The sequence below is a fragment of the Cupressus sempervirens genome, chromosome 4 (assembly GCF_028749045.1).
Source record: "Cupressus sempervirens isolate cs-2001-9-10 chromosome 4, ASM2874904v1, whole genome shotgun sequence".
NCBI lineage: Eukaryota > Viridiplantae > Streptophyta > Pinopsida > Cupressales > Cupressaceae > Cupressus > Cupressus sempervirens.
In genome coordinates, this window is record NC_143121.1 from 631403962 (window position 1) to 631426979 (window position 23018).

General features: G+C 37.5%; 1 protein-coding gene across 1 annotated transcript in view; it reads left to right on the forward strand.

Annotated features, from left to right (window-relative positions):
* LOC149562824 (2-oxoglutarate (2OG) and Fe(II)-dependent oxygenase superfamily protein) overlaps positions 1–23018 on the forward strand; it is a 62244-nt gene that overhangs the window by 38168 nt on the left and 1058 nt on the right. The window contains exon 6 of the mRNA XM_089826274.1: positions 51–176. Within this exon, the coding sequence (XP_089682400.1) occupies positions 51–176 (126 nt within the window). The remainder of the gene's footprint in view (positions 1–50; positions 177–23018) is intronic.

Below are 23018 nucleotides of genomic sequence, written 5' to 3' on the forward strand. Positions count from 1 at the left end.
TCTAGGAAGTCAAGGTAATGGTACTAACATATTGTTTTCTTGCCAACCAGCTTGAGTGGCTCACTGGAGGCCATTGTCTAGCTGGAATGCATGAAGTTGTTGTTAGTAAAAAGACTCTTTCGGCTATTGAAGAGGCACGTCAGGCTGGACGCAGCTTGTGGAGGGTTTCTTCTACTGTGAGTGCATTGATAAATGATAATTATAATCTAGCTTTAATTACACAGCGAGTTCAGTGATGACCGTCTGTCCTAGGTTTTCTCTGTTATATTATTATGATATCATAGGGAAATCATTTCAATATTTGGAATTTCAGAGAATAGAAGATCTCAGCAGTGTAGGGAGTTACTTATAATGACCTCTTAATAGGGTTTTGTTGATGGGTGTTTTATGACCACACCAACACAAAATAGAGTGCTAGAAGGACACTCTATTCTCTCTTGAGCAGAGATCCCTCGTATGCCAAGATTGTGAATATCATAGACATGTCCAAGGTTCCTATTGTGAATTTGACACTTTATGTTAGATACAATCTTGTTTGATTTTATGTATGTTGGTAATCCAAGGGGGGACTTATGTTTGATATCATTCTACACTTCCTTAATGCTGTGGCTGGAACTTCATCATTGTATGTGTCAATTTGTGATGCTTTTGTCTTTGAACAAACTTAACTAAAGTGAACTATAATCAAAGGGGAAGGGGTTAGAAGGATCTAAATCTACTCCTAAGGGCAATGATATTGATGGATAATGCTCTAATGCACGAATCCCAAATAAACCAAGTTTTACTTTGCCAAGCTTAGGAACGACTCCATAGGAATTGTGTAATCTTCCAAGGGTCACACAAAGAGATTTCATATTATAATGAACACCATCATAATGAACAATGTACATTGATGATTGAAGTTAAGCATCCATAAAAAAGGTCTTAGGCTAACTTTACATAGCAACTCATAATCAACAAGATGCAAAAAGTGTGAGCAATGTAAATTCATAAATATTGTTACATTCTTCATTGAAATCAAAGCACTTAATCTAACAATTGAGAAATTGGAAGAACACCATGCAACAAGTAGAAATAAACATGAATCCACCACATCTTCGATGAAATCAAATTCTATTTGTCCAAGTCTTACAATAATGTCTTCTCTTTCTCTTATCCTACTTCTACTGTAAGGAGTGGGAGCACTTCACTTTAATGAGATAAATATGAATTAGAAATGAGAAGGTATGGCCTTTTATAGAGAGCTTCTTTTGCAAATGAATGACCAAGATTGATTTGAAATCAATAGCCTAGATTACAAGATGGTACCTTGATTAGGGTTATCCTAACAATGGCTTCTCTGGAATAGAAAAGTGGGGTCAATTGTAACAATGAGAAAAAAATACACTCACTTGTAGAAAGTGGGATCAAGTAGAGCAATGAGGAAACAACATGCCCACTAGGCTTTTAATACCTCATTGGTTAAAGTAGCCTGTCCTTTATTCCTCTCTCTAAATGCATTGAAGCTGAACATGTCAACTTGAAGACCTTACATTAGTTGGTGAAAATGATTAGGCACCATGGTAGCATGTTGGGTGCCATTTAGTGAAACATTTGGTTTTCCCGGGTCTTAATTAATAATTAAGATACTCAAATAAATACAGTTATCACTTCATCATCATAGGAAGTCAGTTAAATCAATTTCGTGTTCATGTGAATAAGATTTACCGTTAAAATCAATTAGACAAAATTTCTTAACTAAAAACTTAAAACACCATCAAATGAAATTACTACAGAAATTAAAAACCACATACCTCAGAAAACTAAGATTGAAATCAGAACTAGGAATGCTTCTGCAACCACCCGGGTTAGTTCACAAATACACTATAACAATTTCTCATGATGACTATCATCTAAAATCCGCTATCTCAAAATCAAATGATGATTACAATTAAATACCACTATATTTAAAATTAGGGCATCACATACCATTGTATCAATTAGGGCATCGTTTACCATCGGTTTAATTTGGGCTTCTAATACCACTATATCACTTAGGGCTTCTGCTACCACAGATTCAATTAGGGCTTCCTATACCACTGATTCAAATAGGGCTTCTGATACCACTGATTCGAATAGAGCTTCCGATTCCATGGATTCAATTAGGGCTTTTGATACCGCTTTATCATTTAAGGTTCCAGCGATCACTCAATCAATTAGGGCTTCTGGTTCCTTTCCATCTAATTACTTAACTGCTGCAGGAATTCAAGATTAGAAATATGCTTATATCTGATATTCATATAAATGAAAAACAACCCATAAATCTATCTACTGCATCTAGGTGTAATGATGAAAGAACTCATTTAATCTTACCTTGCATATTAATCATAAAAGTGATATTACCTGTTTTTGACAAACATTTGAATGTACAGTTTATCTGTGTCTGTTGTTCATCTGATAACTTGGGAAGAGGTGAAACATTGTCAGGGGCTTTACCACCCAACCTCGGACCAAATCTTATCCCCACATGATCTCTAATGAGAAAGGCCCTCCCTACCCGGAATAGACAGGGGACATCTTACCATCCACTGGGCTTCCTGGTATTTATCCACACCACAAGACTTGACGGCAGGAGTTACAACAATAGGATCAAGTATGAGCTATTAAATATTCATTATTCAAATCTGATTTCTTGATTTTGTTTACTGGTTAAATCTTCACCTCTTCACCTTTCATTGGCCTCTCTGCCAGGTGAATTTCCTCGGTGTCATTATGTTCTAATTTCATGCTTGGTAATATGTTTAAGCCTTGCAACATTTGGATACCCTCCAAGTTATCTTGGTTCAAAATAAATCTAAATCTCTGGTGTGAAATTTGTTATTTGACAAAATCATGAATACTCCATATATATCAGCGGATGGTATAGTGAATTATTCTTAACATTTCATTCTCAACTATCTAAGAAGATTAATTCATTTTAGATAGAGGAAGAAAAAAAACTATAAGTATTGGTTGGAATATGTATGAGTTTAAATAATGATTTTACTTATCAATCGGAGTCTCAAAATTCCATATTTAGGTTCTTAGATTTATCATTGTAATATAAGAATACGACTTTCAAATTCAACTATACTCTTCATTACACATCCAGCTCAATATAGCTTTCAAGGATCATTTACTTGTATCATTATAGTTTCATTCCTCATACCATGGTTGACACAAATTCATAGATTAAAGAACAACAGTGGCAAGGTACAGATTCTATGAATTCCCTCTGAGAAAATAATTATAAAACATTCGGCTGACACAAAATTCATAGACTAAAGAACAACAATAGAATGGTATGGATTCTATGTATCCCATCTGAGAGAATAAATATAAAACATTCTCCTATTGGTTTGTATAAACTTACTACTGGATTTAATGACGTAAAGTATAAGGCAGGACACCGACTGGTGAAGTGTAAGAAATAAACGAAATTGAATACAGACTTGATTGACAAAACTTAGAATGGCTTACGTGAGCTTAACAATCTAGTCTTCTAGCTTCCGCAGTTGGAGAAGATAATCTCCATCTTCCTTGAATTGATTCCCGCAGTTAGAGATGCCGGAATGGATTGATGGATATGGAAGTAAATAAGTCACAGCAAATGTGACAATCTCTGATTCTCTCAAACGTACAGCAGAGGTAGGAAAGCCACGGAATTGCTGAGAGGAGTAAGTTATGAGAAATACGATCAAGGAGACTCTTCAATAAAGGAAATAGCTTGGCTCTTCGGCTAGCATTAGTTACAAGAAGCCATTCAAATGCATCACAAATATAAAAGTATATGAAAAAGAAATAAAGAGGGAAAATAATGAGTTGAAGAGAAGTTGGAAAGGCAATTTGAATTGCCAAATATTAATCGATTAATCATGCCAAATGTTATCATTTAAAAGCAAAGAATATTAAATTGAAAAGAATAAAGTTGGAAGGTTGTAATTCGAATATTATAATAATTCTAATGTTATTATAACTCGAATATTATTAAAATCTTATATGTACTTATAAACATCACTTTATTAAATTATTAAATTATAATGATGCCAAATCATTTTATAGTATATGCACGTTTATCAATAATATGATGAAAGATAAATTAAAATCCTTTGAGACACATTTTATATTTTAACCCAATTATTTTAATTAAATTGTTTATTTAAATAACTCACGAGGGTCTCATAGATGTATTCTGTTCCAAGTCGCTTGGTCCTCTTCCTATCCACTTAGTGATGGTGATGCTCCTGCCTAATTCTTTTTTGACAATGCTTCCACCCTTTTGACATGCTCCTATAAGGAATTTCTCCGTAATTAAATTGTAAATTATTTAATCATAAATAATCATAATGATTAACCTTCATCTCAATTCCATGAATTCGTGATTAACGATCAACTAGCATGTTATCTTCACTTGAAATCATAACGACTAACTATCTTACCATTATAACAAATTAAACTGCCAACTGACTTCATGTGAACCTCAACAGCTATATTTCAAATTAGGTCAAAAATTGGGATGTAACATTTGGATTCAGTAACTTATCATAGGCAATATATTCTAATTGCATCATTTTGTGATCGAAGTTTTAATTTTGGTTAACTCTTGTGAGACTCTGTCCTTGATCATTTTCTTCCTTCCAGGCACTTGCCTGGGAATTCACCTTGAAATGGATTGGATTCCCTTGTTGACAATTCTATCATTCAGAAATTTCTTACGTAGATTTCCTTGACAATGGTCTTGGATTTTTGGAGGAAACTCAAGATGTTTTATGCTTCCCTCTACATTTTTGTCATCCGTAAAATTGTGTATCAGCTGACGGGTCCCTTTGGGAAGGTTCTTCGGAAAGTATTTATACACTCTTCAGGATCATTGTAATGATCATCATAAGCATAATGTATTGTCTGGGCATATGCGAACGCTGAATAATACAAGGAGTTCTGCTGTTCCTATCTATTGTCTGTGTGCATTGATCCATTGATCTATTTACCTCATATGGTAAACATCTGGTGCCGTTGTCGGGGGACCTGGTATGAAGGCAAAGGAATGAAGACTAATGCCGAATCAGCTAAACAAGAATAAGAATAAGCTAAAAGAAAAGGACGAAATACGCATTGTGCAAGAAAATTTAATTTTGGCACAACAGGCCGAACGTAGACGGAGGTTTCAGCAAATTACCGACGGACACCGTAGCACTGAAGAATTGTTGGAGGAGACTTGATAGCAGCTGGATTTGGTTGAAGAAGCAAGGGAGGAGTTTCTGAACTTGCATATGCCAAGGGAAGAGAATCTCCACAGAAGGGGATTAACTCGCATGGCTCGAAGTGCCGAGGGAGCATGAGCGTGGAGTGAACTCTTTGTCCGAGATACACTTCTGGAATGGACAGCTTTGGTTGACAAAAACCCTTCACCAAATCACGACTGTCGAAAATAGCGCGGGTGTACAGAACAAGGCGGGTGTTCAGAACAGTGTGGGTGTGTAGAACAACTTGGGTGTACAAAACATTGCGGGTTTGTAGAACAGTGCGGGAGTGCTGAACAGCACAGGTACACAACAAACCCCTCAACCTCGAATAGTGATGGTAGGACCAAAGGAAAAGTTACGAAGAGAACTAAGAAGAGGGAAGGAAATTGCTGTAGGTGGAGAAGACCTAATGCTGCTAGCCCTCACATTCGGACGACATCTGGTGGTCGTCGAGATGGGGATTCTCGGAAATGTGTTGATAGACATAATCGTCGACGGAGAGTCCGGCGTGAATGTCTTACTCGAGGATACCTGGAAGAGGTTGGGACAGTCGACGTTGTGGCCACCTACATTCCAGTTGCTGACAACGGACCAACACGGTATTAAACCTCTCAGCGTTCTGATGGCACAACCGGTGATGATTGGCACACAACCATTCCTGCTTGACAACCATGCCTGCTTGACTTCGTTGTGATCCCGCTGAAGAGAAAAGGATACGATGCCATTTTGGGCCGCAGATGGCTTATTCAAGCCAAAGTTAAACACAATTGGAAGAAAAACACTATCACTTGAAAGCAAAGGGCGGAAATTCGTCATTGATTTACACACCCAAATAGTTGGAGAAGAAGCTCTGTCATCAGATTTTGAAGAAGAAGATGAAGGGAGGCAGCGTATGGAACTAGATCAGGAGGAAGTCCTGCGGTTGGAAGGAGGATCAACTGACGACGATTTGGATTTTGTCAACGGTCTTTACCACTGGTAGATGGAGGACTATGAGTTGTTCCAAAGTTGCAACATACTGACAATAGAGGAAGGCCACAACGGAGATGAATTTCCATGAGAATTCAGATAAATGAAAGAGGGGGATGTGCCGTTGGATGAAATACCCGCCCATACATTTAGTGAGGGGGAGCCGATCAAGTACAACGAAGCCACACTGCAAACCGTGAATTTGGGAGATGAAGCCGAACCAAGAAACATACTGGTGGGGGATAACTGGGATCTAGTACTAAAAGCAGTGGCATTCAAGGTATTTTTGGAATACAAAGATGTATTTGTATGGACATATAGGGATCTGAAAGGAGTATCGCCGGAGTTGTGTGTGCACCGCATCCCGTTGGTCGAAGGAGCAGTACCTGTACGAAAGTGACCCTATAGGATGAATAAAAACTATGTGGCACGGGTTACTATAAGAACTAAGAGATCAACCGGATCCTGGAAGCCGTTATTATTTTCAAGGTGCAGACAAGTGAATGGGTGTCACCCATAGTAATCTCACTGAAGAAGGACACCACCCAGATCCGGATATGTGTTGATTTCAGATGCCTTACTGCAGTCACAATCAAGGATCCCTTCTTGATTCCATTTACAAACAGTATATTGGAGGAGGTAGCAGGACATGAAATTTATTCCTTTATGGACGGATTTTCGGGATACAATTAGATTTCCATAGCGTAGGAGGACAAACTAAAGACGACATTTGTTGTAGAGGATTGGGTGTACACATACAACTAGATGCCATTTGGCCTGTGCAACGCGTCGGCTACATTCCAACAGATCATACTACACCTTTGACAAAATGTTCGTCGGAAACTTCAAGGCATTCTTGGATGATTGGTTTGTATTCAGCGCCAAGGACAAACATTTGGTAGTGTTGGGCGAATGTATGGAGAGAGGTCGATGGGTGCAACTAGCCCTAAATCCGAAGAAATGCAGATTCATGGTTCTGTAGTGAAGGTTGCTCGGACATATAGTCTGTAAGGAGGGATTGAAGACAGATCCGGACAAAGTCAGAGTCATATTGGAAATGCAGCCATCCACCAATGTAACGGAGGTAAAGTCTTTCTTGGGACACAAGCTATTACAGAAGGTTCATCAAAATTTTTGCCAAAGTATCATACCCGTTGGATAGGTTAACATGCAAAAGAGAATCGTTTAGATGGGAGAAAGAACAGGATGAGGCATTTGAAGCGTTGAAGGTAAGATTGGCTACGACACCCATCTTGGCATACTCGGATTGGAACAAGGAATTCCATTTTCATGTCGACGCATCCAACTATGCGATCGGAGCAACCTTGGCGCAAACAGGTAGCCATAGGTTGGATCACCTGATATATTTTGCCAACTAATTGTTATCAAAAGCAGAGCAGAACTACAGTACAACAAAATAGGAAGCGTTGGTTGAAACATCAAAAGGTAGGGGATTGAAGAAAACAAACATATAGGAGGGATCATGGTGATGCTTGATGGATTTAGTTAAGAGCAGACTTATGGGATCAAGTAGGGCATTCGATATCTCCTTTTCGCAGGTATCTATGATGAATGTTATAATGAACGGGAAAGTGTATGATTGGGCATTTGTGTTGGCCGAATGTATGCACGAATTTATGACTCTCTAGCATAAGACATTTTATATGCCATATTATGCCATAGGACTGTTCCTCGATGCTACAGGGCGGATGATTCCGAAGGACAGGTTGGAGGCGAAACTTGGGCCACTAGCTCTTGAGGAACCTCCTATCATGCAGTGGAGACACTTAGACTCAGCCACTGTGCAGAAGGGCCCTGCAGGACAGAAGAGACTTTGGCTTGATACAGGAGGTGATACAGATAGCGGACGGTAGGAGACATCTCCCGAGGAGAACAGTGTGGGGGAGGAAGAAGGGGAGGATGACGACGAAGAGGTTGAGATTGTCATAGCCACTCCCTTATTATTTCCGTGCCCTGCTTTATCCACCACTTCCTGTATGGTCCCAGCGGGTCTACACATGGATCATATACCAGGGTTTGGATAGACACGGTGGCCGATAGTGATGACTACAACATCTCAGTAGGCGGTTACAGTAGCAGCACCCTGGCAGCACGAGGTAAGGCCTTCCCTAGTCCGACCAGCAGTTGGGTTTGTTGTAGGGTTTGCACGAGTGGCAACACCTGTTAGCTGAGAGAGTATGCTAGCTCTTGCTGTAGCACTTCCGGTAGCAGAAATAGTGGCACTTGCGGAAACACAACTAGCAGCAGCAACTGGCGCACCTGCAGTAGAGAGCGTACCGGAGGCGAGAGAAGAGACTACCATGGAGATACCTGACTTACTAGTACTAGAGATAGTAGAGAGCCAGAGTATGTCGGGTGTGCACTTGGATGTAGTTGGGTCAGATGTCGTAGTTACGGTGGATGCAACACTCTTGGCATCACCCAAGCGTGTCAGGGAGAGTAGAGTGCAGAGGTTGAGTACTTGAGTACACGGTTCCACCGTACTCCAGTCCCTCGGATGGCCAGCATACAGACACCTACGTGGGATGAAATTCTGGAGGGAGGTACTTAGCAGGAACAGGTAGCGGAGCCAGTGTAGGATGAGGGACCGTCGCATAGTGTTGTTGAGCGTATGGCAAAAGAGGTAGAGGCGGCGATGGGTGTGCAGTAGGAACATTCACTGGCGCAGGAGACAGGGATGAGAGAGGCATTTCTTGCTGATGTAGCAGCTCTAGCGTCTCTAGCATCTCGAGCTCGCTAGGTGTTAGCTTCAACGGAGACTCAAGCATTGGACTCAGTCATGAAGGAGCTCGAGAGGGTTATATCTTTTATGAAATTGGGATGTCCAACTGCCTTTACTCTTTGCTTTGAGGAGTGGGGGTGGTCGGATGTGGAGACTGTAGAGATGCGCTAGGATTGGGCTACGACGAGGGATCTCGGTATGGAGAGTTGAGTAGAGGGTTTGATTCATGAGGTTGTGAAGATATATAGGGAGGCGTATTACACTCTTCGGAGGAGTCAGGCGGATCAGGTAGCAGCTGAGAGAGCTCAGGAGGAGTCAGTTGCCAGGTTAGCTTCAGAAAGGGCAGCCTGGGAATCTGAGAAAGCACCCTGGAACTTCGAGAGGGTAGCCCTGTTGGACAGACAAAGTCAGCTAGAGAAGTTAGTAGAAAAAAAAGAACAGTTAGCAATTGAAAAGGAGCAAGTGGCAGCAACAAAGGAAAAAAAATTAGGAGAGATGCAGTTAGCTCTAGAGCTTCAGATGGAGGCAGAAGCAGAACTGAAGGTTAGGAAAGAACAAGTCTACAAGCTATGGGCGGAGCTGAACGAGTTGAGAGCACGAACCACTACGCTAGGGACCCATCCTGCTGTTTAATATTTATGTATTGATGTACTTGGGTTATTCGTTATTTTGAGTTTTGTTGTATTGTCGTCCGGAGACGACTTTTCTTTTTGGGGGGGATGAGAATGGATCAATGCACACAGACAATAGATAAGAAGAACACAACTCCTTGTATTATTCGCATATGCCCAGACATTACATTATGTTTATGATGATCATTACAATGATCTCGAAGGGTGTATAAATACTTTCTGAAGAACCTTTTCGAAGGGTTCTGTCGGCTACATGACAATTACTGAAGAGCCTGTTAGCTACATAAAAAGAACTTTCCCGAAGGGACTCGTCAGCTACATAAAAAGAACCTTCCCAAAGGGACTCATTGGCTAATACACAATTTTACTGACGACAATTTTTTCTTGAACTTTGATCTTTGAGGTCTTGAACCTTGAATGCTTTGAACTTGATTGTTTGGAACTTAGGTGTCTTTCACCCTAGATATTCATGTATCCTGATATTGAGATGTTGTCTTTGGATTGGATAGATAAATCCTTGATGTTCAATCATTTTCTAACATGTCAAGAATGCCACATTTTATCAAAATATCTCTTTAGGAACTTCAATTTTATGTCTCTAGTCACTTCTCTTCCATGGGCGCATTTGAGATTTGGAGAGGGAATTTCCACTTCACTACCTAAGTCAAATTTGAACATGATCCATGTTTTGAATGCTTGAGCGCATATTAGAGGGAGATGAAGAATTTTTCCTATTGAGGCCAAATCTTTGTTTTTGCATGCCATTTGAATGCTTGGGCGCACTCAAGAGGTGAAGGAGGATTTTTCTTTGCTAGCCTTATATCCTTCATCATAGTGAATTCCTTTTCCTTGGCGCATTTGGGGAGTAGTGAGGGATTTTGGATTGTTGTCATCCTTTAGCAAGATTTTCTCACTTTAGCCTTTCACTTAAATTGACTTGAATCTGGATATTCTTTGTTTCTTTCATCGTCAATGCTCATGTGTTGTCAAAAAAGACTCAATAAAAATAGAAGTTGCAAAAAATAGTAAGTTTTTCCAAACCCAAAATTAGGCCAAACAGAGACATGATGAAATTTACTAAAAATAAACTTACTAAAATAAAAATCACTAGAAATAGAAATTACTAAAAATAGTAAGTTGTCGAAAACACTCATAAACATCATTGGTAGCCCTCTTGAAATATTTTTTTATACTTAAGTCAAATTCCACCTTTAAAACTCTTTTGATTAGAAGCTTTCTCTTTTTAAGATTTCATGACAAAACCCTAAAAGTTGATGCTGGATTCCAGACTTAGCACAAATCACCAATGCATTTTAAGGATCGGGAGACAACATTGATTGCAAGACTTGACTTATTCAATGAAAAGAGGGGGCCCTAATTTACAATGGCGTGATGTGTGAAGAGGTCATAATAGGTTCCATCTAAACAAGTTATGCAAGATGTCACAAATTTATCTATTCTTTGGCACAGTTGGCACAACTTTCTTGTTGACAAATGGAGGAATGGTCTAAACCTTAAACTAGAAATGACCGTTTTGATGTGTGCTTTGTGGCACTCATCAACACAGAATAAAATAACAAGTATTTTATCTTCTCTTGAACAAGGAAACCTCAAACACTAAACAATGTGATCAATTAAGGAAATCCCAAGGTTTACAATGCGAGCTATGTGTGAGTTTATGATGGATAGACTTAGTGAATGATGTGATTTTCTGTTCTCATAGAGGGATTGACGCAATTGTTCAACAAAGCGACTAGAACTTGAACATCTTATATTGCAATTTAAGTGATGCTTTCTTCCTAAACTAATTTAAACTCAAATGAAAGACAAAAAGGAAAGGATTAGGTAATCTAAACTAACACCTTAGGACAATCTAACAATGGATAATGCTTGGATAGACAAATTCCTTATGGAACTACTTTCTATTAAACCAAAGACACAATGCAATAGAAAGAGTGCATTCTTCAAAGACAGCAAAGCATTTTCATATTGTAAATAATCCATCCACATATCCAATGCTAGCACAATCCAATTAAGCATCCACAATTGAACTATGCCAAATTGAGGTTTAGACTAACCATGCAAAGTAAGTTTCAATCAAGAAGATACAAAAGGCACGAACCAAGGATTTCATCAAATATCTCCACATTTCTCCATCAAAATCAATGACTTTAACAAAAACTTGAGAAGTAGAAGCCATGCAAAATGTAGAAACTTATACAAAGATCCACCATATCTTAAATGAAAATTCTGTACTAACTTCTATAGTCTTGGCAAATTTGTTGATCTCCTTCTCCTACTGCTACTACTACTACTTGCTCCTGGTATTCTGAGTACTATATTATCTACATTAGCCCTTCACAACTGTTATAGACTTCCCTTTTACAAATGAAAGGTCTAGATTGATTCTAAATCAACTACCAATCATTCAATGAAAACCCTAAGTGGGGTAGTTACAACTACCACCTTCATTCATTTAATATTCACCAATAGGAAAATTACAAATCCTTTAATATAGACACTTTTAAGGATGAACCAATGTGAATGGACCCAAATAAACCCAAAACTTCATATGAAAATTTAGCCATACTGGCGAACCGGGTTCTCAAACTTGAACCCAAATTGGCAACTTAGAAATAACTCTTACAACATGGCCATCAATGATCCTCCAAGTATTCTTACCCTTCCTTGTGGTTAGTTGAGGGATGTGTCCATACAGATAAGCCCTTTGCTAGGTGAAATAGGTGAAAAACTTGTTGTAGCTCCTCAAATGAAATATTCAGATCACAAAAACCTCAAAACATGGAATACAGATCAAATAAAGTCCTCTCACATGATTAAATCTTTTCCGTGTGCCGAAAAATCCGATTAGTAAACCAGATATTGAATACACAAAATCCTGAATAAAATGTGCTTGGTGCAAAATTTGGAAAATTTACCTATATAGATCTAAAGAGCACTAAATCACCTTTCCAACATTGTAAGAATCATTAAAATCAGCAACACTAGTGAAAAAGTACAAGCTCACAAGTAGTAACTAAAGATCTGATTTCGATTGAGTAATAAAATTCTGGAGCAGAATCTGAAGATGTGACCACTGCCACTGGAATGTGCACAAAATTTCCTCAGCAACATTATATTTTTCGTCCAATTTTAACTCTGTATGCAAAAGTTACGATAAAAAGTAAAACAAGCAAATTTAGCTAGTTGATAAGCAGTAAGCTTGACACCTCTGATCTGAAATCTACAAAATTTACTCATAGCATGCATAATCCAATATTTATCCAGATACAAACAAAGCCTAGAAAAAATATATTGTCAGAAATATGTAGAAAAAAGTTATGGCTGAATCTTTTTTTTTTTGCTTTATTTTTCCTGGAAAATTTGACAACTTTGGTAAAGAGATGATACTCAGATGCCTTTTCATGTCTGTGATGCAAACCCGAAAAATGTTTTTCTTCAAGATGAACCAACTTTTTTTCTTCAAGTTGAACCAACTTTTCTCAGAATTTCGATAGGAACTCAACAGGTTTGGAGCTTTGATGCCAGTAGCAGTTATTTGTTGAAATCCATAAGCCCATGTTCAAGCAAGATAAATTTGCTCAACAATGTAAATTTTTTATTGAAGCACAAAATATTTATGAATATAAATGAATAAAGGCTTTCTTTACAGAAAGCGAAAGAAACTTAAACTAAAATTAGGAAACTCAAACTAGTGCAAGGAACTAAAGACTAGCTCAACTAAGTGTAGTGTTATTAGCTTAATTTAAGAAAAGATAAAATAACCTAATTGAATATAGTAATTAAAGGCTATGATTGTATAATTAATTAGATGATGTCTGAAGACTCCAACAATTATCACATCGATAAAGGATACAATTGGGTTATTGATATGTATTATGATGACCGGAAATCATCATAAAAAATTACAAGTTGCTACTATTTATCATTTTTTCTTCTCCATATGCATTTTGGCAATGGTTGGGGTCCTCCTTGTAGTTGGTTGTGAATCCACCCTTGACCTAGAAGGTGATGACTGCAACATCATCATCAATTGTGATGTCTTCTAATCAAATGCCTATTTCTATTTCTTTTGTCGCACCCTCCTTTGCTTATTTCTCAAAATCAAGTCTCATCTTATGTACCATGGGGTCCTCATTCTAGTCAGTCTTGTCACTATATTGATCAATGCTATCCAAGTCAATCACCCTATGACCATTTGAGACCACTTATTTTGAGTAAAGGTGAAGATTTGATTGTAGGGACATGAGGTCATTGAGGGACTTTTTCATTGACTTTGTTGCACCTTTTATGTGAATGACTTCAAATAAGCTCTAGTTGTACTCACATCAAGAAGCCTTATGAGGTTGGGACAAAATTGGAAGGGCAATTGTTGAAGATTTGGGGTATGTCTGCTTCACTATTCTCATCATGTGGCTTCAAATAAGTTTCACAAGTTTTTGAGTATTTAAGAATCATACACATAAAATATATGAATTTTTGAAGTGAAATGAAGATAGCTTTTTCTTGCTATTTGTGGCTTAGATGGTTCTCCCTTAGTGGTGTAGACAAGAGCTTCTTGTTAGCTTGCTTATTTCTTTGTGACTCTTCAATAATCAGATTCCTGACCACAAGGTGATATCTTCTCAATGTATTTTGAGAAGCTCTCTATGATCTCCGTAAATTCACTTGTGAATAAAAAATGGGGTTGGTGGAGTTGATCCTTTCACCTTTTATCAATAATATTCCAAATGGGTTCAAAAAAATATCCTAGCACACATGCGATAGTTTTGGTGCTCCTCAAACCTACTCATGGCTTTCTAAATGCACATCATTTGTTTTGATCTCCAACTATCAAGTACATTACCCTGACTAAAGGTTCTAAAACCTAAAAACAAGAATACGAAATAAGAAATAAATAAGTCAAGTCCATGGTAAAGTCAGTGTGGCCTAGCCCATGCATTGAGTGCCCTCCGTGATGTGTTGCCTCAACATTTCTATCCAAGATGACTGATACACTTTGCTTGCATGGCATCCTTGCTCTCACGATAGTGTGGACTCCTCTGCAGTAAAGAGAAAACCAAATAAGACAAATGAATAGTTGAAGAGTTCAAAACTTTCACTACTTATAGGTAAATTCTGTCTAAACCCTTATCTACCATAATTTAATCATTTCATCATAACTTGAGCTAGAGAGCTCCGACTTGCATGCCGTTTGTTGCATTGGAATCATGATTTAGCTCTCGTTCTTACTAAATGCTCTTTGATATGGTTCTGTTTTCATTAATTGCCCAATTGAAAGCATTTGTCAGCACTACTCTTAACAATTCGACATAGTATACATGATACCCTGTTTCTACATACATAATGAGCAAGCAAAAACAAAGGGGCATATATCTACCCTTGAATTTCAACATTTTTAGTAAGCGTTCTAGGTGATTTTGATTTCCCTAACAAAGTGGTTTTGTAGGATGCAGTTCCTAACATTGTATTGGAAGTGTTGCTACATTGGGGGGTTCATTTGGCACCCTTATGAGCATCCATTTTCATGAATGTTTACTTTTATGTAGTTCAGTTTGCATATTCATGTAATATCACATTGACCCCTAAGCCTAAACATAGTGTTGCACTCTTTGTTGTGTGCCTTATTTTACACTCTTCTTAGAAATTGCTTAGTTTCCATTCCCCTAGGCATTTAGGATCATTTATAGCCTTGAATTTAACCCTCAACTCAAGAAGATTGGTCCTATCCTATTTTAATTAATTATTGTCAAATAAAAATATAAGGTTGATTAGCATACAAGTCCAGATAGGATTTCTCAAAATATTGGGTATTTTTAGTGCTTCTTGTGACATTTTTTTGGAATCTGGCCTCTACTTTGAATTTGACTATTTTATGTCAGTTTTTTATTAACATTAAGTTTGTAACTCATATAGGCAAGTAGCTTTCCTCATTTGGGATACACAATCTTTATGATAAGGAAGCTGCTAAAATTGAGTCTACAGGTCTGCAAAGGTGAGGAATAATCAGCAACATTAAACCTTCATTAAGAGTTCATCATTTATCATTCACAATGATGGAGGCCTCAAGGAATGTTGTAGGATGATAGGGAATCACAAATTGATGATTGAATTTTAACACTCCTTAAGGGTTTGGTGTGATTTCATGTTATGCTTGCGTTTTTTAGTTTTAGCTTCAGATCTGGCATTTATCCTTATTCATGTTCATTCATGTGACTTATGTATTATTTAGTTGACTTAAGTATCACCTTTGATTGACTTGTCTAAGGTTTAGTCACATATTTGAGTAGGGCTCTTGTTTATGTTTATGCACTTATTTGCTAGCCACAATCTTAGACACACTTAAAAGTTCAGAGCACACACTTTTGTATTAGATCCAACCTGGCTACCTGTGGAGGTGTGAATCACTAAAACGGGGGTTTAACTAAAGGAAGCTCCTACATAGCTACAATACTATTTTCCTCATCTTTTTGTGCATTCACAGATTGAGACACAGCTTCTAGATCCAATTTGCAGGTAGAAGAATATTGAGACATCTGAGACAAATATTAGTAGAGAAAAGATAATAAAATGCTTGGACTAGGGCGCCTTGTGCCATATTCCTGCTAGTTTGACCTGAGATTTGGAGAGCTTTGCTTGTGATATTGGATTTATCAACACCCAAACACTTGTCTGGGCTTAGATGCTTAGAAACTAGTCTGACAGTTTCGGGCTCATGTTTCTGTTATAAGTGCACCTCTATATCCGAGTTTTGTTTTTGTATTTGTTTCTAGCTTTTTGTTTGTTTTATCAGTTTACATGAACACTAATGCAGGCTTTAGGACCTAATTAGCTCATTTCTAAGTCAATCAATCAGTCTTTCGTGCAACAAAAGAACATAGCATAAGTAGCTTGAGTAAGAGTTAGTCAAATGTAACACCTTTGTGGTTTTTATTTTTACAGAAGAGGCTTTGGTTCTGGTTAAGTTACTAGCTAGATTACTCCATCTCTTAAAAATATCCAAAAGAGCTAAAAAAGGGAAAAAAAAAAGTATGTTCTTGAACTTGAAAATTGTATAAATTATTCTTTTACAATCATTTTAAATCACCACAAGAATTGCTCAAAGGAGAAGAAAAAAGATGAAATATGAGAGAGCAGGTTTGTTGATGATTTGTAGCTTCAGTCAGAGAACTGATTAATATGTAAATCATTCTCAGATATATATATATATGAATATATAAAATAGACGTATGATTATATTCACAAGTGTCTTAATACAAATTGAATGATTTAATTGTATTTTTGATGAAGTAGTTAGAATATTTGAGAGGAGGGGTTGGGCGGAGGGGGGGTGAATCAGTTATCCAAGGTCCAGATGTACCAATTGAACAAACAAACACTAAAACAACTTAAGATCTTATCATTCCATAGCTCAGTCGCTACAGTTAACTTTCAGTAACATCAACTAGCTGTCCGCTGTCCTAAAATAACAGACTTGCAGAATGTAAACATTAATAGTAAAACATCATAATAACATCCACACAAGTTTGACACTAGGATTTAACGTGGAAACCCAACTTGGGAAAAACCACTAGCAACATGTCACGAAATTTTCACTCTTTTGAAGTGAGCTCTGTTAGGAGCCAACCCTGTTAATGCTTACAAAACACACTGTTAAATGTGACTTTGTTAAAGGATTTAATCACCCTGTTAGGAGTGGCCTTGTTAGAGGACTTTAGAACATTCCATTAGAATGTCACCCTGTTAAAGGATTTACATACGACTATTAGGTTAATATGATTGTTAGGTCAACCTTGATTAAAGGATTTCAAATATTGTTTACAATGGTTAGAAAGTAACAACAGGTTTTTGATTTGTCAAGTACAACTCACTTTTGCATGTATAGATCTTTGTTCGACTCTGTCCACTGAATCACTGTCTGGCCTCCATTCTCATCTCTGTCTGTGATTCACTTGACAACTCTTCAAGCAATCACTCTCCTTCTCAACTCTTCTCAACCTTTTGCTTAGATTCGCCAGTCAATAATATTAGTCACTGCTCCAACTTTACAAGCATCTGCACATAGGCACACGCACAGACACTCTGTAGGTTAGGCCTTGTACCTCCTTAAATAGGTAATTCTATTCTTTTGTTGCTTAAACATCATCGTAGATTTTAGGGTTTGCGATTCGAGTCGTCTCATACAATGAATCTGATCGCCATTTCGTTTTTCCTCTTCTTTTCTAGAAACTTCTCTTGGAATCCACTCCTTAGGTCATTTACCTAATCCTCTCCTGGAATTAAATGATGCAACTTATTGATGCTTATCTTCAACACGCTTTCCATATCCCCAGAAATTGATTTAGCTGGTTGGAAATTATGATTTCTCATAAACAGTTAAAGCGTTGTTCCTTGGCCAACATTAAGTTCTGATACTCAATCATCATTGGGTTACTCGATCACTATTGAATATTTCGCTCAACACATACACTGTCACTTGATCGATACTAATGCTCGGTCAACACTAATTTTGCTTGGCTTATTCTAGCACTTGGTCGACACTTGCATCACTCGGTATATACTTTGAATTCTTCATTCTTCTTCTCTATTGCTCGGTCAAGTCTATGCATTTGGTTTGTCTTTGATCATACTTTCAAGACTTGCGCATTACTGTCTTGTCCACTTATAACATGATTCAAACAATCAATTTATCTTGTCAAAATCCAACTAATCAAGTGTCCAGTTGTAGTTTCCTTTTCATAACTCAACCTATCCTCTAGATGCTTTTGTTATGAACAACTTCTCAAATCCTTATCATCAATCAAATAGATATGACACTTAGATCAGGTAGCAAATTGTCTCACCAATAGGTTGACATCAATGACAACATAAACAATTGTTTCAATTGTAGTTTCCAACAATAGTTAATATGCATTTATAATAGATGAGATTGCCAAATTGTATATATATACTAACTATTATAAATCATATCAAATTAAGTCAATTATGAAAACTGACTAAAAGCAAATATGTTTGATTGGCAGGTGTCTTCACTGTTCGAAAGCTGTTGAGAGCCCATGGAGCCATGTCCACTTGGAGACATGACTCCGCGTGAAGTCACAGGGAGTCATGCCTCCCCGTGGCCATGTCCCATGATCCTATATTCAATCTCACTACAGACCATGAGATATTCACTATGAACACATAACATCATTCAAGTCTTCAAGGTGTATTATTATTTCTGCGATCAATAATAATTATAGTGCATATAAATTATTAAAATGAGCAAAGAAACAAAACAAAGCATAAACAAAGAAGATGAATACAAGAACACAAGATTTATCGTGGTTCGACAAATCTTGCCCACATCCACACTCCACTAGGGAATTCTTGTATTAATGAATAATCGATGCATAACATGGGCTGAACACAACCTTTATAAAGAGATTTATTAAAATGAAGAGTCGAGGGAGAATGAACACTCCGTGACTGTTGGGCTTCATATTCCAACAAACTCCCCCGTGAAGTCCAACCGGTACACCCATGTGCTTTAGCATCCTTGCTTCCCATTTTGAATTTCATAAAACAATTAAACCTTGAGAAGATCTCAAGGTCGCCAAACTTTGCTCCAGCATAGTTTGGATGAACCTTCTCCAAGTTAAATCAGAATAAAAAATATCTTCTCCTATTCTTGTGCTCCCCTTTTGGACAATATTAACTGGCTTAAAAAACCAAACATAAAATTGCTAATTGTAAAATTTTAACATTTCCTCCTCCACAGGAGTTATAGCAGACAACATCCCTTTTTCAATCGCACACATATCCCTTTGAGGTTTCGATTTTCGCTTGGCTTTGCAATTATCTCTCCCCTTTCGTAATTTAGCCTCTCGAACTCTTCAAGAAGAGCCCCTTGAAAATGGTAAATCGGTGCAGCCTTAAATATCTTAAATTTCTGCATCTTTTCTAGTTGCACTTGATTGGATCCCACGTTGTTTGCAAAGAACACAAACACCTGCTTATAGGATGGAGCTATTCCTTGATTTGGGTATTGGTTATAACAGTGGTACTGCTCATTTTCTTGAGCATTTTCTTGTTCTACGTTGAATGTCTTGAGAGGAAATTTCATGGAAGGAAGAATGTTTGTGTGGATAGTGTCCACATTACCATGCATCACATTTAGGAAATGCATCATAGCCTTTCACAACCTGTACATATTAGAAAAATATTTTTGTTGAGAACCCAGTGCTATAGATAAACTCTAGTCAAACCATCATTATTTATACTCTGGTTGAGGCTACTCAACGAATTGTCAAGATCTTCTTTCTCTTCTGGCTCGTTTCACACATTACGACAATTAATGTCATTTTCTTCCAAAATAATAATAGCCTAAATATTTTTCTATAGGGGTTTGGGGGTAGCGTCCCCATGGTAGGGGTCAAGGGGCAATACCCCTTGTGGAGGCGGGGTCAAGGGGTAGTACCAAAAACAAATTTACTATTGTAGAAGGCATTATGAGTCAATTTTTTTCTATTGGATAACATATTCCAGCCCTAATTTTGTAAGCGGCAAAAGCCTTGTATAAAATGGCGTAGGGTTAGGTATTTTATGATGTATGATGATTTAGTAGCTTCTTGTGGCAGTATTGAGTTGCAAGGGATTGCAGATTGTAATTAGGTATTGGATAATAAGAATAGTGGACTTACTGTTTGGTGGACATAGTCTAGGAGTTGGGTGAACCACGTTAAATCTTTGTGTCTTGTGTTCTCTTCTGTGTGCTTTATTCTTTTTTGATATTGGTTATATTTGCATGTAATTGTTATTTTTGTCTCTAATTTTAACAAGTGGTATCGGAGCAAGGTTGTTTTAGTTATCCTCTGCAAGGTCTCACAGTTAAGTGGGAGTCTCAAAGTTGAGTGGGAGCAATGGTAGATGAGGGTAAGATGAAGGTTGATAAGTTTAATGGGCAAAACTTTCAGTAATGGAAAATGCAAATGGAGGTTATCTTTATCAAAAGGATTTATGGCAGCCATTGGAAAGAAAGGCCAAGAAAGACGCAAATATGTTAGACGAGGACTGATAAGTTTTAGGTAGAAAGACATTTGGAAACATTCATTTATGCCTGGCACAATTGGTGGCATTTAATATTACAACTAAAGAGTTGATGCAAACCCTAGAAAAGTTGCATGAATAGCCTTCTGCTTCAAACGAGATATTTGTCTTGAAGCGTTTATTTAATATGAAGATAGTAGAAGGTGAATCTATTGCTGATCATTTAAATGAGTTTAACATGACTACCAGTTGGTCATCTTTTGTTAATGTCAATTTTGATGAAGAAATTAGAGCTCTCTTGATTTTGTGTTCATTGCTTGAAAGCTGGAATGACTTGGTAATGACTTAAACTCTTTCTGGTTCTAATAACCTAAAATTTGATGATGTGGTTGGTGTCATTTTGAGTGAGGAAATTTATAGGAAAAACTCAGGTGGATCTACATTAGGAAGTGTCTTGAATGCACAAAGCAGTTGACTTGTTTGTGCACTCATTTCCTGAGAAGGAAACATGTTGCAATCTCTGAAACACATATCAGGAAGTCAGAGACGTGTCTCCTTGCTACCTTGACAATATGATTATAATATAACTATTGAAGCTTAGGATCCTTTACTTTTTACCCATGTACACTGCAAACACTTTGCAGATGTGCTTTTTGTAACTAAGGTTACCGTGTTGTGTTCCTTGCCTTTCTTGGGGAGTGGTAAGGAAAGTTTTCCCGTCTCTTAAAAAATATAGCCCTTTTGGGCCATTTGAAGTAAACTATATAGGTATAAATTTGATATATTGAGCCCCACTAATCATGTTCGAACCTTCCCTTGGATTTGGGGGGTCGCGAATGTGGAATAGTAGCTCCAATCTTCATAGAATGCCATCTCTCACCTGCACAAGTAGCTACACCATCCTCTACAATGAGCATCACCTCCACCATAGAAGACAATAAAATAGTCATTTACCAAACATACGATGAGTACACTATCAAGTATTTATGCTCGCTTGAGCGAATGGAATAGAGCATCATTGGCAAAGGATGGAAGAAAGAAACACTTGTTACATCCAAACTCCACCATGGTGAGAATCTACTAAAGCTTAATTGCCTGTTGAAGATCTTGAAACAAATCAGTTAAAATGCCCTACGACTTTGCTAAATATCTTGAAATCTTCTGTTGTAATCCCATTACTCACCACAGCTAGAAATAAAGTATTAGGCGACTCCTTCTGCACCAGCTCTGTGAAACTCTCATCCCCATTGAGACTAAATGAAACAAGATACCATATGCAATGGTGGACTGGAACATTCTTGACCACCTCCTCTACCTTATTGTGAAAATACACTAAAACGGTAGCACATAACCTTCAATGACACTGAATCTTCCACCCAATCAGGACTCAGTATTGCCTTAATTTAAGGCCCTGGACTGATAAACAATGGCTTCTTCTGCCCGGAGTCAAATATGTGCCCATGCTTGAATGTATCTCTAGGAGAAGGAACCACCACTGCCCACCAAGCAAGAAATGCCAAGTTTTACCATAAAAAGTGAAAAACAGTGCTTGATAGCCGACCGTGAAAACCCTTTACACCATACAAACAAAAACAACCCATGAGACCTCCAGAAGTACATTCTTATCATAGCAGGCATACTCATAGCAAAATAACATTAACATTATTTTATAGATAGATAGATAGAGAGAGAGAGAGAGAGAGAGAGAGAGAGAGAGAGAGAGTTAACTATTAAACACTATCAGTCATCATTGATGTGCATGATTCCATTCACCGGCAAACAATAAGAGATCAAATATTGGGAGAAGCAAAGCAAGTTTACAAAAGCCTCAATTTATAATTAAGAAGAAGAAAGTCATTAAGGCCTTTCCAATGACCACTTGTCTCAATAGTTTGAAGTATATGACTATTTGCATGCTTGTTAGCCAACACATTTGCAGTTATATTTTGTTAATGAAAGCAGTGTAGGAATTTGACATATGTGAGTTTTTTAATCCAAATCATATCTTCCCGTGCATTTCATCCTTTCATTCAATCTACCTTTTTCAAGCTTGGATTACTTGAAAGCCTCCTTTAACTTCAACTTCCCCATTAAACCCTATCAAAATTAAAGATAAGCTAGCTATAAATGCTTCTCATATCTCTTCATTGTTAGTTTTTGAGCCAAGGTATTATGCAAGGGAATTGCTACTTTCCCTGAATAAATTAACAGCTTCTGTTGTACCTGGATTTCTCATAGATGTCCTGCCAAAATTCATTTTGACACCTTTGACTGGTCTAGACCAATCAATACTTTATCCAAATCATCACTCTTTCTCAATCCGCTAGCAAGCAACTTCTTCATCCTTTTTAACATGTTGCAAAT